Below are 16,438 nucleotides of genomic sequence, written 5' to 3' on the forward strand. Positions count from 1 at the left end.
ACATGTTTTAGTTTTGTAATTACAATTTCAACTTCATTGGTGTCTAATCTTTGTTTGTGTGTGTGTGTGTGTGTGTGTGTGTGTGTGTGATTGGCAAGTGAGTTGAGTGAATGAGGCTTTGCCTTGGAAACATTCGGGGCACGTGTGTGTGTGATAATAACTTTTATGGTCATTTTGTATTCTAGAGGATAATGCAGTGAGGGTGAGTTAACACACACAATTTACTTATTTAAAACAAAAATCCTGATTAAGAACTTGAAGGGACTACATAAAATCCTTTCTGGAAAACCATTGAGCCGTTGATCATGATGTAGAGGTTCATTGAACTTCAGAGGACTTCTGTTTTGGAAGAACAAGTAAGTCATTCAACCGCTTGACTGGGAGAAAAGAACAGGCGGGCAGCCATATCACCATCCATCCAGTTACACGCGACAGCAGGAAGTAATTATTTTCTAAAACGTGCTAAACAAAAAACGGAAGAAGGCTATTCAGTCCTTTTCTTTACTTTTCAAGATAGACAGTGAAATCAGCGCCTTGCGTGCACCCAGTTTCATTGTACGGATTGCAAAGTTCATTTAAATCATGACTAATTTACAACTTAATAGCAAACAATATATTTTATTTTTGTTTAATTCATTCTGTGGATATGAGAGTTGCTGATTCCTAACTACCCTCCATTCCAGAGCACATTTGAGAACCAATCACACAGCTATGCATCTGGAGTCACATATAGGCCAGGCCACATAAGGAAGATAATTAATCCATAAAATTAACCAAATGGTTTTTTAAAATAATCGGCAACAGTTTTATGGTCAACATTAGACTTTTAAAACTGGAGTAGTAGTTACTGGAGGCAAATTCCACCATCTATCATGGTGAGATTCAAACCCAGGTCCCTGGATCTTCTCCTGGGTCTCTAGATTACAAGTGCGGTGACAACATCACAACGCTACTGCCTCTCTCTTTACGGGGCTAGTCTCATTACTTATTCTGATTGGCAATAACACATTCATCCATTACACCCACATCTCTTACGTTGAACAAAATATCAATATAGTCAACTGACATGTCCCCATAATTGAACTCCTTTAGCACCAGCTCTAACCATGTTCCAACTATATTCAGCCAATGCCTATGGGGCATTTAATTCCACAAGGAATTGTTGGAGGCTGTCGTTTGTCATGTTCCACAGGAGGCGCTTCAGATTTTCATGCCATTCTCTTTTCCCAACCTCACTGTCATCTGTCGCAGACTTCCCGGGACCCGGCTGGTTCTGCTCCGATCCACTCCCTTCCCCTTGATTACTAGAAAAGGAGCTGGAAGAGAACAAGCTTGAAAAGTTAAATTTGAAGTGAATGGGAACACCCGCAGCATCTCTGCGGAAGTTAATTTCCGAGTTCTGAAGTGCCTGAAGTACAGCTGGTGTTTGACCATCACACGACGTGACCATGAGCTGGGGAATGAATCTGCTATCCTTAAAATAGGGTTTAATACGATTGAGGTTCACATTCTCCAGCAAAGAAACTGCTGATGATTTTGCCGTTACACACAGACAATTACATTGTTTAATACTGGTGTGACTTTCGAAAAGTACATCGGAGTAGTACAGTAATTCTTCATTGAATTCCACAATGGTGAGAGAATATGGAACTCGGAAACCCTCTTGGTGATTGATTTCATATTGAATCATTGAATACTCATTATTGCTGCCTGCACTCTGATCCTCAGAACTGCCAGCGACTTTGAACCTGATCTGGTCCATCCACTCCACACCCAGGATGTAATTGATCAGTCCATTGATGAGGTCATATTTCCCTGAATCCCTTTTCCCAGTGACAATGATGGTCCGAGAATTGGCCGAGTTCCTGGCTTCACCAAATATACACTTTCTCCAGCATTTCAATCTCGGCGACAAGACCAGATTAACAATCCCATGGCTACACGAAGAGTCGGGTGAATAGAATGGGAGATAATACTCATTCTCCATTTTCTCTGTCAAGGGGAGCTGGTAGACTTCTGGACACCCATCATTTATCACTTTGCTCATTTTGCGAACACGTTCTATCAATTGAGTTGGGACCCTTTCTCTAGAAGTTACAATCACCTTCTCCTGACTTGAAGCACCTATGCCAGCTTTTCCACAAAGAGCGGACACCTGGACCCTGTAGGAAGTATCAGCGTCAAGGTTGCTCAATGTACATCTACAAACCGGGCCTTCGTTTCTTTGCTCCGTCCATGAGTCCTGCTGACAATTCTGTTTCTGAAATTTGATTAAGTAACATTCAATATTCACACCATCATCGACCCACACTGGAGGGGCCCAGGTAATGGTTAGTGATGTTGGTTGAACTTTGGATACGGAAATGTCAGTCGGCGGAGCAGCAGGAAGAGTGAGGGTACAGGCAGTGGGATCACTGAGCAAACCTACCCATGCCTTATAAATATAGGCCGACCTGAACTGGTACCGATGGTTTGGTTGCAAACCAGACACGGTAAAGGTCTCACTACAATCCGCCGTGTTCTCCACAGACCAATCCTCATCTTGTTCACACCTGTATTCTACCCTAAACATTAGCACTGGCTCAGCATTACCTACAGGGGCCTTGAGATGTAGCGTGACAGTTGAATCGCTTGTCCCGATAATCTGTGGAATCTCAGATTTTTGTGGTTTAAACGCCTTATTTACCAACATTCCCTGTTCATACAGGAAAATTGATGCCCCAGTGCAATTTTTATCATCTATTGAAGTTATTGCGATCTTGCAGCTCTCAGTGCGCATATTTCTTCCACCAGACATGTTAGGTTTGGCGAATTTCAGGAACAATCTCGCCAGTTTCCTCATTTGTTGGGAGACTGAAATGACATCGAACCAATCCTCATTGGGCTGACATGTGTCATCTTGCGTTGTGTGACCTGGCTCTTTTGAAGTTAGTGCATCTTTCAAATAATTGCTTAAAACCTGTAGATATGTATCTTTATCATGCAGTGAAGTGAAGGTAAAACAGACAACGTTTTCAACCATTGGATTCACCAGGAAACTGTCCAGCTGGCTCCTTGTTAGAATATCCACTCCTCCCAACATAGCCAGATATGCGTTCACTGTGTTAATCTCCTTCTCTCTCTTCCCAATCCAAGTCGTCAGTGAATGGTTGTTGAATGGAGATCGCTCTTTCTTTGCCAATAGATCGGCCAGACTGCTTTCCTCCTGTCCTGTTCCACGGATGGCTGGCAGAATCTTTCCCAGATCTTTCTGAAATACAATTCTATATTCCGTACACATCGCCTTGAAAGCTTGAATTTTTGTTTCTAACTCGGGGAATTCTTTGGCGGCTGTGCTCTTAATTAGATCATTGCATCTTATTTCTATGTCATGGAGCTGGTCCAGAAGCAGCTGGGAACGATTGACCAGGCCGATGCTGATCTCCCGCACTAGTTGGGCAGCTTTTGAATCTAGCTTCTTAAGAGGATACAACCATACCCTGAGGGGCACAGCATTCTCCCCGTTTTCGCCCAATAATTTGGGGAGTGATGTGTAAACACGGAAAGCATCTTCATAGCTCACCGGATTACTGTCGAGTAGAAAATCCCCATGAAATGTACAATTGAACTTCTCGACAATTTTCTTTTCATTATCCGATAGTTTCAAAGAACCCTTTCCCTCAATGCTGATGAGTGGGATTTTTTTAATCATCACCTCCAGATTGCCTTCAATTTCCTGCTTATTGTCGCTGGAAGAAAATTCTCGGTCGAAAATGAAGAAAGCCTGTGCGCCGTACATCACGGCCGTGACAACGTGAGTTGCTGAGCCCTGATCAAAGACATAGGGGTAAGTAATATTACTGGGTCCCAGTTGACTCATGGTTAACTGCTCGAAACGAGTTGTTGCTCGATAGTTGAGGGTGACTCGTGCTTGCTGGTTCGATTTCTTGCTATCATTCAGATATTTGGCAGAGCCGCTCACTTCCACCAGACCCCCTAGAAAACTGGCCTTCAGTGAGGCTTCTACATCTAAACAGGACGCTTTCTCGTCCATGGCATCTGAACAGATTATGTTAAAGTTTGTGTTAGGTTTCGGCTGAATGTCGAGGTTCTTCTGGAGCTCATCCAAATCCCACAAGGTGACGCCTGAAACAATAGAAGAGAAAATAACAATAGAAATCTTACATTGGCTAAGAAGCATTACTAATGGACGGTACTATTGAATGGATTGTACTGAGTGAGTACTAAACTAGCCGACAGATGACATTGAGAGAATTGTGTCTTGAAAGTAGGCCCCTTCTGAGGGATTGATGAAGGAACAGCGTTGAGGGTGTCATGCACGTCCGACTGGTCACTACTAGCAAAGATATACACTGTCAGACCACAATAGTATTGTGTTGCAATGTTGCGAGGTTGTACACTGGATTATTAAAATGTCAGGGAGTAATACTTGGATGGTAGGGTATAGGTAGATAGATAGGGTAGAGGTAGAGAGATTCTTCCCTCTTAGAAAGGATAGCAGGTCTAAAGGGCACAACCTCAAAATAAGGGTGGGCAGTTTAGATCAGAGCTGAGGAGGAACTTCTTCACTCATAGGGTGGAGAATCTCTGGAATTCTCTGCCTGTTGAAGTGGTGGAGGCTACCTCGCTGAATATATTTAAGTCACGGGTGGATAGGTTTCCGATAGGGGAATTAAGGGTTATGGGGAGAAAGCGGAGAAGTGGAACTGATCCACTACAGATCAGCCATGATCTTATTGAATGGCGGGGCAGGCTCGAAGAGCTAGATGGCCTACTCCTGCTCTTGTTTTTTTTATGTTCTTATGTTCTTATGATCTGAACTGGCTACTGTCAATAGTCAGAAGTGCAGCACTTGGAGTGAAATTATTGAGGGAGTGCAATTTTTCATTCTTGTGGATAACATTTCCTGGATGATAATAACTGATGTTTTTTAGTTTATTTATGTCTTCATAAATGATAAACATGTTCAAAGCGAGAAACAGCTACAGCTAAACGTAAGAACATAAGAACATAAGAAATAGGAGCAGGAGTAGGCCATCTAGCCCTTCGAGCCTGCCCCGCCATTCAATAAGATCATGGCTGATCTGTCGTGGCTCAGTTCCACTTTCCCGCCCTCTCCCCATAACCCTTAATCCCCTCTCTTATCAAAAACCCATCAACCCGCGTCTTAAAAATATTTAGCGAGGCAGCCTCCACCACTTCAACGGGCAGAGAATTCCAGAGATTCACCACCCTTTGAGTGAAGAAGTTCCTCTCCCCAGATAACAGTATTGAAATTTCTGCTATTAGATGGGTAAGAGCAGACGGGTAAGTGGACACATAAAGGAAGACTTATAAAATATTGCAGAGGAATGAAGTGCTTAGGACTGGGGATTGGTAAGTGAAGTAGATTTAAGATTGATTTATTTTTAAAATCGAGTCAAGTTTGCATTTGGCATTAAAATTAACTTCAACAGTTAATTGTAGTTCTTTTTTTCCCAAATCTTGGTGAACAATCAATGATCGGAGAGCAGTGATTGACTCAGTTTAATGGAATTTAAGGAATTAGAAATACAGGAGGTTCAGCAGATGCACAAACAAATTGCACAAACCTGACAGTTTAATAATGCATGCAACAAGTGCCTAACTCTAGAAATTTCCTAAGTGGTGCAGGAGGTGCAGTGGGGATGGAGTCTTCATGACATTTCGCAAATTAAAAGCGACCCAAGAAATGGAGTGAAAGCAAATTAGAAGCAACAGCTGAAACCCAGCGACAATAACTCGGTGAAAATTAATGGCTTAGAACATAGAACATAGAACATAGAACATTACAGCGCAGAACAGGCCCTTCGGCCCACGATGTTGCGCCGACCAGTTACAAAAACAATGACCCACTAGCCTATACCAATCCCTTATCGTCCATAAACCTATCCAGAGATCTCTTAAACGCCCCCAAACTAGACGCATTTACAACTGCAGCAGGCAGGGCATTCCAATCCCTCACCACCCGCTGGGTAAAGAACCTACCCCTGACATCCGTCCTGTAGCTACCCCCCCTTAATTTAAAGCCATGCCCCCTCGTGCTAGCTTTCTCCATCCGAGGAAAAAGGCTATCACTATCCACCCTATCTAAACCTCTAATCATCTTATATGTTTCAATAAGATCCCCTCTTAGCCGCCTTCTTTCCAACGAAAACAACCCTAGATCCCTCAGTCTCTCCTCATAGGACCTCCCCACCATACCAGGCAACATCCTAGTAAACCTCCTCTGCACCCTCTCCAACGCCTCCACATCCTTCTTGTAATGCGGGGACCAGAACTGCACACAGTACTCCAAGTGCGGCCGCACTAGAGTAGTGTACAGTTGCAACATTACACTGCGACTCCTAAATTCAATCCCCCTACCAATAAACGCCAAGACACCGTACGCCTTCTTGACAACCTTATCTACTTGATTCCCAACTTTCAGGGATCTATGTACACACACACCTAGATCCCTCTGTTCATCCACACTATTCAAAGTCCTCCCATTAGCCCTATACTCGACACATCTGTTGCTCCTACCAAAGTGAATTACCTCACACTTCTCCGCATTAAATTCCATCCGCCACCTCACGGCCCAGCTCTGCAACCTATCTAAGTCTCCCTGCAGACTATGACACCCTTCCTCACAATCTACCACACCTCCAACTTTGGTGTCATCAGCAAATTTACTAATCCACCCAACTATACCCTCATCCAGATCATTAATAAAAATTACAAACAACAGTGGCCCCAAAACAGATCCCTGAGGCACACCACTCGTAACTGCACTCCATGATGAATATTTACCATCCACCACCACCCTCTGTCTCCTATCTGATAGCCAATTCCTGATCCAACTTCCTAGATTACCCACAATCCCATACATCTGCATTTTCTGCAGAAGCCTACCATGGTGAACCTTATCGAACGCCTTACTAAAATCCATGTATACCACGTCAACTGCCTTACCCCCATCCACCTCTTTGGTCACCTTCTCAAAAAACTCAATAAGGTTAGTAAGGCACGACCTACCTGCTACAAAACCATGCTGACTATTTCTAATCAATTCATTACACTCCAAATAACTATAAATCCTATCCCTAATAATTTTTTCTAAAACCTTGCCCACAACAGAAGTAAGACTCACCGGTCTATAATTCCCGGCAAAGTCTCTGTTCCCCTTCTTAAACAATGGGACAACATTCGCTATCCTCCAATCCTCCGGGACTACACCAGAGACCAATGACGACCTGAAGATCTGAGCCAGAGGCTCTGCAATCACCTCTCTAGCCTCCCAGAGAATCCTAGGGTAGATCCCATCCGGACCAGGGGACTTATCTATTTTCAGCCCCTCAAGAATTTCCAGCACATCCTCTTTATCAACCGTAATACTGTCTATTTTACACCCCTGCAACCCAATGTCCTCCTCAGCTATATTCATGTCCCCCTGCGTGAACACCGAAGAGAAATATTGGTTCAATACTTCTCCAATCTCCTCCGGTTCCACACACAACTTCCCCCTGCTGTCTGTAACTGGCCCTAATCTTGCCCTGACCAACCTTCTGTTCTTGACATACTTATAGAACGCCTTAGGATTCTCCTTAATCCTATCAGCCAAAGTCTTCTCATGTCCTCTTTTAGCCCTTCTCAACTCACTCTTCAACTCCCTCCTAGCCAATCTAAAGCTTTCTAGTGCACTATCTGCTTAGTGAGATTAATATTTATCTTCTCTGAAACCTTAGGCATTATTTCAAACCGGTGCTGGAGTGGTTGAAGCGTTGTATTAAATTTATGACATGGTTACTTAAAACGCCACAATATGAACATGGGAAATCCTTGAGTGAAATTTCTAAAATAAGAACATATTTAATTAAGTGAACATATTAAAGATGACTGGCAGCTGATGCGTTGCAGCCACAGCTTGCAGATTGAGAGAGTGTTATTCAGTGCTGTATGATTTTGCAACTCAACTCAGAACTGATGGAATGTAGAACGAATAGTAGACAGTGCGATGCATCATGGAGTGGCAAAGCTACCTGAATACTTCGTTCCTGGAGCAGTTACAACCCTTATGTAATGTAAATCAGATTATTCTGTGGTACTGGAGAGTGTGGCTTCCTAGAATCATATATCTAGATTCATAGATCATAGAACCCTACAGTGCAGAAAGAGGCCCTTCGGCCCATCAAGTCTGCACCAAACACAATCCCACCCAGGCCCTACCCCCATACCCCTACATACAACACCCATTAATCCTCTAACCTACACTCCCCTAGACACTAAGGGCAACGTTTTAGCATGGCCAATCAACCTAACCCGCACATCTTTGGACTGTGGGAGGAAACCGGAGCACCCGGAGGAAACCCACGCGGACACAAGGAGAATGTGCAAACTCCACACAGACAGTGACCCAAGCCGGGAATCGAACCCAAGTCCCTGGAGCTGTGAAGCAGCAGTGCTAACCACTGTGCTACCATGCCACCTCATTCAAAAATTAGAAATCGATAATCTCCAGGCCTTGCAATTGTTGGAGACGATTAGATGTCTTGCAGTTTACGGGATGAGAGAAGGACCCATAGGGAGAGGCAAACTGACCTCAGTACCATTGGCAGGGCTCTATTCAAGTATGGAAGTTACATTAAATGTAGCTGTGTTCGGGCACAGGAGTGTAATTGGGGGGATTGCTATTGTTCTCTGCAAGAACCAATGAGTTGGCTGTGTTTGTCCGGTGTCAGCGTTAAAGGCTGGAAACGAAGCTGGGATGGGAAAAGACTCATCCAGTTTTTGGGGTCCACGTGACCACCAATAACATAAGTATAACTAATCAAGGGATACTACTGCTCGAATATGGGCAGCTTGGGAATAAATTAGAAGTCACACTCATGAAGGTAAAATCTCTGGATTACAACCTTATCCAAAAGCAAATTGCCATAGGATTAAAGAATGCAACCCAAGGCCCAATCCTTGTTGTGGGAGAAATGGATTTTGATTCCGAGTGCACTGGCACAAATATTGCTGACTGAAGAATCTGTCCAGTTATATCAACCTTCATCCAAACCATGCTCAGAACAACGACCTTGCAAATAATGCCATGGACACCATAGAGAATTATAAACTAAATGGTAAAATAGGAGTAGGTTTTTACAAAGGAAAGTTTGAAAGTTTAGAGAACAAGGAGAAACCATAGGGCAGGACTGAGATAGGATGTTCCACTTTCCCGCCTTCTACCCATAACCCTTAATCCCCTCTCTTATCAAAAACCCATCAACCCGCTTCTTAAAAATATTTAGCGAGGCAGCCTCCACCACTTCAACGGGCAGAGAATTCCAGAGATTCACCACCCTTTGAGTGAAGAAGTTCCTCCTCAACTCCGTTCTGAACTGCCCCCCCTTTATCTTGAGGCTGTGCCCCCTAGTCCTACTGTCTTTTTTGAGCGGGAAGAGTCTTTCCACCTCTATCCTATCCATCCCATTCATCATCTTATACGTCTCAATGAGATCTCCCCTCATTCTTCTAAACTCTAACGAGTACAAGCCTAGTTTATTCAGCCTCTCCTCATAGCTCAACCCCCTCAACTCCGGTATCAGCCTAGTAAACCTCCTCTGCACTCCCTCCAAGGCCAAAATATCCTTGCGCAGGTGCGGCGCCCAAAACTGCACACAGTACTCCAGCTGCGGCCTCACCAATGCCCTATACAGCTGCAGCAAGACCTCCCTACTTTTATATTCAATCCCCCTCGCTATGAAGGCCAGCATCCCATTCGCCTTCCTGACCACCTGCTGCACCTGCAGGCTGGGTTTTTGCGACTCATGCACAAGGACCCCGAGGTCCCTCTGCACCGTCGCCTGCTGCAGTTTTTCGCCACGTAAGTAATAGTCCTTCCTACCATTCTTCCTACCAAAGTGGACCACCTCACACTTGCCAACATTAAATTCCATTTGCCATTTCCTGGCCCATTCGCCCAGCCTATCTAGATCCTTCTGCACGACAGATCAGCCATGATCTTATTGAATGGCGGGGCAGGCTCGAAGGGCCAGATGGCCTACTCCTGCTCCTATTTCTTATGTTCTTATGTTCTTATGTTCTTAAAAGCAAGGGAAGGTGTGAAGATTTTAAGACATTGACAATATACAAGCACATAATTTCAGAACGTTATTAGGTGATAAAATGAAACAGAATAAAGTTTTTTTTGTAATGCATACACCATTTTTAACAACGTTGATGAGTTGATAGACAAATAGAAACAAATTAATAAGAATGAATAACCATGAACAAAGAACAAAGAACTAAAACAGCCCAGGAAACAGGCCCTTCGGCCCAATGAGCCCGCGCCACCATTTTAACACTACCAGTCCCCCCCTCCACCCATGACCCTTATCTATTGTTTTATGGGAAACCACACTGGGGCAAACTAATTTAGGGACAATTTATTACTTCCAATCAGCCTAACAGCACATCTTTGGGGTGTGGGAGGGAACCAGAGCACCCAGAGAAAACCCACGCAAGCACGGGGAGAATGCGCAAACTCCCACAGACACCGGCCCAAATCCATGTGTCTGCACAGCAAACAGTGATAGTCACTGAGCTGTCGTCTTGTCCAGTATCTTGTCCAGTTTAGGCACACACTAACGACATGGAGCACTAGGCTAATCTCGAACAATCAAGAGCAGCCCCAGTACGACCCATCGCGTGTATGCCCCTCGTTGGACACGAGGTGGACCGACTTCAAACCTGTGAATGAAAAGAGGAAAAACATTATTATCATACCATATCCATTTACCTTACCAGGGATGCCCCAATGCTAATGAACCTTATTTAAAACAATCTCCTATATCCACCCATCTCCAACCCACTCATGTGCCTGTCTAAGTCACTCCTAAACAACTCTAGCGTGCTTGCCTCCACCACCTTACTTGGCAGAGCATTCCATATCCCCACTACCCTCTGTGTGAAAAACCTCCCTCTAATATCTGTGTTATTCCTCTCCCCCCTCACCTTAAGCCCATGGCCCCTCGTACTGTGTGTCTCTAACATAGGAAATAGCTTACCTCTGTTTACTCTATCTATACCCTTCATAATCTTATATACCTCTATTAGATCCCCCCTCAGTCGCTGTCTTTCAAGGGAAAACAGCCCCAATTTGTTCAATCTTTCCTCATAACCCAGTCCTTCCATACCAGGCAACATCCTGGTAAACCTCCTCTGCACTCTCTCCAGAGTCTCCACGACATTCTGGTAGTAAGGCGACCAGAACTGTACGCAGTACTCTAAATGCAGCCTAACTAACATTCTATACAACTGCAACATTAGACTCCAGCTCTTATATTCTATACCCCGTCCTATAAAGGCTAACATACCATAGGCTTTCTTCACAACCTTCACCACTTGTACTGCCACCTTCAAAGACTTGTGCACTTGCATCCCCAGGTCTTGCTGCGATTTTATACTCCTTATGGGCTTACCCTTTAACATATAACTTCCCCCTACATTATTCCGGCCAAAATGCATCACCTCACATTTATCCGGATTAAACTCCATTTGCCATATATCTGTCCAATATACCAGCCTATCTATATTCCGTTGTATTGCCAGACACTGCTCCTCACTGACTGCCAATCCAGCCATCTTGGTGTCATCAGCAAATTTGCTGATCACACCACTTACTCCCTCTTTCAAGTCATTTATATACACTACAAAGAGAAGAGGTCCCAGTACTGAGCCCTGCGGCACACCACTAGTGACAGACCTCCAGCTAGAAAAGGACACCTCCACTACTACTCTCTGTCTCCTCTTAGCAAGCCAGTTCTCTACCCATCTAGATACCTGGCCACGTATCCCATGAGCCTTAATCTTTTCTACCAACCTACCATGAGGGACTTTGGTTGAAAAGTAACCATGCCTAGAACTTGAATATTCAAGGATATTTAACATTTCTGCTCAGTAGGCAGAAAGTAAAATGAAGCGGTATAGCTACTATATCACAAATTAAATCAGTATCATCATGAGAAGTGGTCATAGCTCAAAGGGTGTAGAACTGCTACGAATGTAGAAATAGTTTGGGTGGAGATAAGAAATAATGAGGGAGAATGCTCACTGATGGTAACAGTTTCTGGTCCCCTTGGCAGTAACTGCACTGCAGTACAGAATATAATGGAATGATGTGATCTTGAAAGAAATGTGCTGTATAATCACAATGAATTCAAACATTCATGTACCATAGATAAGTCTCATTGAGAAAGTTAGCTTGAAGGATGAATTTATTAAATGCGTCTATGATCGTTTCACCTTAGAACAACACATTATCAACTCAATTGGAGAACAATCTATTTTAGATCTGTGCAATGAGACAGAGTTAATTAACGACCTCATAGAAAAATACGTCGTCGACATAGAAGTGATAATAATATGATTGAATTTTACATCCAACTGTCAAAGGAGGCTTGGTAACTTATCTCCTGACCCTTTCCAAAACACCCCACACCCATTCCCAAAGAGTGTCCACAATCAACAAGGCACAAGTTAAGAGTATAATGTGATGCTCTTCCGTTCTCTAGATGACTTCAGCTCCATCTAAATTCAAGAAAGTTTGGCACTATTCAAGACAATGCAGCCCGTTTGATCAGCAGCCCGCCTACTAGTTTCAACATTCAGTCCTTCCATCTCTGACAGCAGGGTGTACTATTTAAATATACACAGCAGGAACTCACCAAGACATTGCCATGAGTGATCATCGCCCACTATTTACATATTCAACCAATTAACAGAGTGGGAAATCCACCAGCACTTCATTTCAGCTCTATTCAAAATCTAATGGAAAGCAGGTCTGGCAATAACAAATCGAACAAAGACCGTATGGACATACACAGACTGATCCCCGAGGAGAGAAATACACCGACTGAAGGAACGGGAAGTAGGCCAGGCCACAATTTAGGATCACCCTGCGCCCAAACTTCTCTCCCAATAGCAAAAAACGAACGTGAAGCATGAGGTAACTATAAATGCGATTGCATATCTCAAGGTAAAAGACCAGAAAGCTAACATTTCACTCTGATGAGACTGGCAAACTATTTCCAGTGGTAAGCATTGCAAAGCGAGAAACGATACAACCTTTATGCTCTCACCTAAATCTGCCCATGTGGCAATCTGGGACTTTCATGGAAGAACTGTCATCCCATTTCTACAGTTCTACAAGCAAATACACTGGCATAACATTCGGTATCTACAGATAATGAAAAAAAAACTGTTCTCTCTCAATGGGCGGCTGAACAGGACAATGGATCTCATCAGTTGCACATAATACAGAACGACTTTCACTCCAAAAGGTCCAATTGTTCCCAACAATCGAAATGAAACAACAGAAGAATGCAAGCCAAAAACTAGAGGCATGCGAATGATACTCTCTGGATAGAACTCTCCGGATAGAAAATATTACCCACTCAATGGGGTGACACAGGGCACAGTGGTTAGTACTGCTGCCTCACAACAACAGGAACACAGTTTTGATTCCCAGCCTGGGTCACTTTCTGTGCAGAGTCCGCACATTCTCCCCATGTCTGCACGAGATTCCTCCGGTGTTCCAGTTTCTTTCCACAGCCCGAAGACGTGCTGCTTAGATGGATTAGCCATATTAAATTCTCCCTCAGTGTATCCGAACAGACACCTGAGTGTAGCGACTGGGGCATTTTCACAGTAAATTCATTGCAATGTTAATGTCAGCCTACTTGTGACACCAATGTATCAACTTTAAACTTAAAAAAAACACAGTAAATAAAAATCCACAGAAGTATCATTCAGAGATTGATGGATTTAACGACATTGTATGCAAAGCATGTGCAAGAACTGACGAGAATAAGAAACAGTTTGGAAAGCATGGGGCCAGTGGAGCTATAGGGGGTAAGTAGCATAATCTGGTTACATATGATAGCGCATTTAAATATGCCTTATGTACATTGTGATGAAATAGTTTGGGATTGAAATACAGAGAAGTAGTAACATTCATGTCCGGCTTGCCGTAGTCATGTGACCTCTATCATGTGGCGAGAGCCCGGGGTTGGCTCTGTTATAAGCAGTTCGACCCAGTACATTTTTTACTGGAAGCACAACATTCTTTGAGCTCGTAGCAGGGATGGATAAGGGAAATTACGGAGAAAAGTTCATGGTGGGTGTGCAAAGAGGACAGTTTGGGGAAGACGATAGATGAAATGAGGGAGTGTTAGGCTAAAAGGGGCGGATGAACTGGGAGCTACGGTTATGGGAACATGTGGGGTGAAGGTGAGGGGGGGCGGTGGGGAGGGAAGTAGCAATGTAGAAAGTTTTAAAGTTTATTATTAGTGTAGGTTTACATTAACACAACAGTGAAGTTTCTGTAAGAATCTGCGAGTCGCCACACTTGGTGCCTGTTCGGGTACATGACGGAGAATTTAGTGTGGACAAAACACCTGGCAACACGTCTGTCAGAGTCTGGGAGCAAACCGGAGCATCTGGAGGAAACCCACACAGGCACGTGTAAACTGTGCAGACTCCGCACAGACAGTGGTCTAAGCCAGGAACTCAACTTGGTCCATGGAGAGTTCCATTCACCTGACGAAGGGGCTAACCCGAAAGCTAGTGAGTTTACTATCAAATAAATCGGTTGGACTGAAACCTGGTCCTGACAATAACACGATGTGGATGTGACGGCGTTGGACTGGGGTAAACACAGTAAAAAGTCTGACAACACCAGGTTTAAGTCCAGCCGATTTATTTGATAGTAAACTCACTAGCTTTCGGGTTAGCCCCTTCGTCAGGTGAATGGAACTCTCCATGGACCAAGTTGAGTTCCTGGCTTAGACCACTGTCTGTGCGGAGTCTGCACAGTTTACACGTGCCTGTGTGGGTTTCCTCCAGATGCTCCGGTTTGCTCCCAGACTCTGACAGACGTGTTGCTAGGTGTTTTGTCCATACTAAATTCTCCGTCGTGTACCCGAACAGGCACCAAGTGTGGCGACTCGCAGATTCTTACAGAAACTTCATTGTTGTGTTAATGTAAACCTACACTAATAATAAACTTTAAAACTTTCTACATGGAACTCTCCATTCACCTGACGAAGGGGCTAACCCAAAAGCTGGTGAGTTTACTATCAAATAAATCGGTTGGACTGAAACCTGGTGTTGTCAGACTTTTTACTGTGTTTACCCCAGTCTAACGCCGGCATACCCACATCGTGTTATTGTCAGGAGCAGTGGGGTCGGCACTCGCACTGGCACAGCACTCACTGCATTTGCGAGTGGGTGAGTGCTCCGCTATCTAGTGATTTCCTTGCCAACCAGCGCTGAATTCCAATTTTCTCTTCTGATTCTCACAAGCCACTGATCTAATTCTCATTGGCTGTTGGTTGCACTTACGCCCTCATCTCTTCTCATCTTCGCATTTCCACCCTTAATGTCAATTTCCATTCTTTTGAGTTCCCTGCTCTGTCTCTCATTTCCATCCATTCTCCAGAAAACCTCAGCTCCTGTTCTTTTACATAATAACAACATTACCAATTATTCACAAATCCTCCGAAGCTGCCCTGAAGCCAGAAGTAACGATGGGATATCCCAGTATGTTCTGGACTTCATTGGAGTTAAATCATGTCTGATGTTGGTATCATTTCTTGGATGGATGGCGTCATCTGGAATTATATTTGTTTTGCATCTTGGGCAATTATTGTCGTTATGACATGTACGGAAGTAACATTTACTAGTGGATGACATTGGCTTTATATTTTGGGCAATATTTAAGATATAACACAAAGACGTTTTGTGTTATATCTTCAGTGGTATTGGGATTATTTGCTGAATTATGTTGAGGTTATTTCCTGTTTGACCTTAGCATTACCTGGGATGAAAGTGTCACTCCGTCGATCATATAACATCCCTATGCGAAGAGGCCTTCCAAGAGTTGGCATTTCGAATATGTCATTGCTTCCTTCAGCCATTGTAGCAGAGCTGTTCACTGAAATGAAGAAAAAATATTGACTCTCATCCTTACAATTCAATGACTGTATAAAAAAAAACATCAGTTGTGAGGTGTATGATTGCTCTGAATTAACTAAAACAAATATTATCATGCTGTTGAACCATCACAGACACACAAAACTGTTACGCTGCAAAGGAGACCATTTGGCCTGTTGTGTCTTCACTGGTCCTCTAAACGAACAGCATGACTTCATGTGATCCCCTGCCTTTCACACTACCTGTGCACATTGTTTCAAATAATCATCTCATGCGCTCTTGAATATCTCGATGGCACCTGCTTCACACAGTCGTCCAGGCCGTGTACTCCAGAAAAGGTCCACACATTGTGTGAAAATGGTTTTCTTTTCTCCCACCACATTTGCTTCTTTTGAGTGTATGAAGGCTTGTTTCTTTGAGCAACATGCCATGAAGCCAACCACAGAATTGGCTATTTTAG

At 43.7% G+C, this 16,438-nt stretch overlaps 1 protein-coding gene across 1 annotated transcript; it reads right to left on the bottom strand.

The window, feature by feature from the left end:
• Positions 1 to 1,132: 1,132 nt before the first annotated feature.
• Positions 1,133 to 15,965, bottom strand: LOC145337356 (cytolytic toxin-beta-like). Its single transcript, XM_080182148.1, has 2 exons — positions 15,863 to 15,965; positions 1,133 to 4,125 (listed from the first exon to the last, which is right to left on the bottom strand). Exons 1-2 carry the CDS (start codon positions 15,960 to 15,962, stop codon positions 1,133 to 1,135), a joined length of 3,093 nt encoding a protein of 1,030 aa, XP_080038274.1. The 5' UTR covers positions 15,963 to 15,965.
• Between the last annotated feature and the right edge of the window lie 473 nt (positions 15,966 to 16,438).

This window comes from Carcharhinus amblyrhynchos, unplaced genomic scaffold (genome assembly GCF_965287045.1).
Source record: "Carcharhinus amblyrhynchos unplaced genomic scaffold, sCarAmb.v2.hapA scaffold_47, whole genome shotgun sequence".
Lineage (NCBI taxonomy): Eukaryota > Metazoa > Chordata > Chondrichthyes > Carcharhiniformes > Carcharhinidae > Carcharhinus > Carcharhinus amblyrhynchos.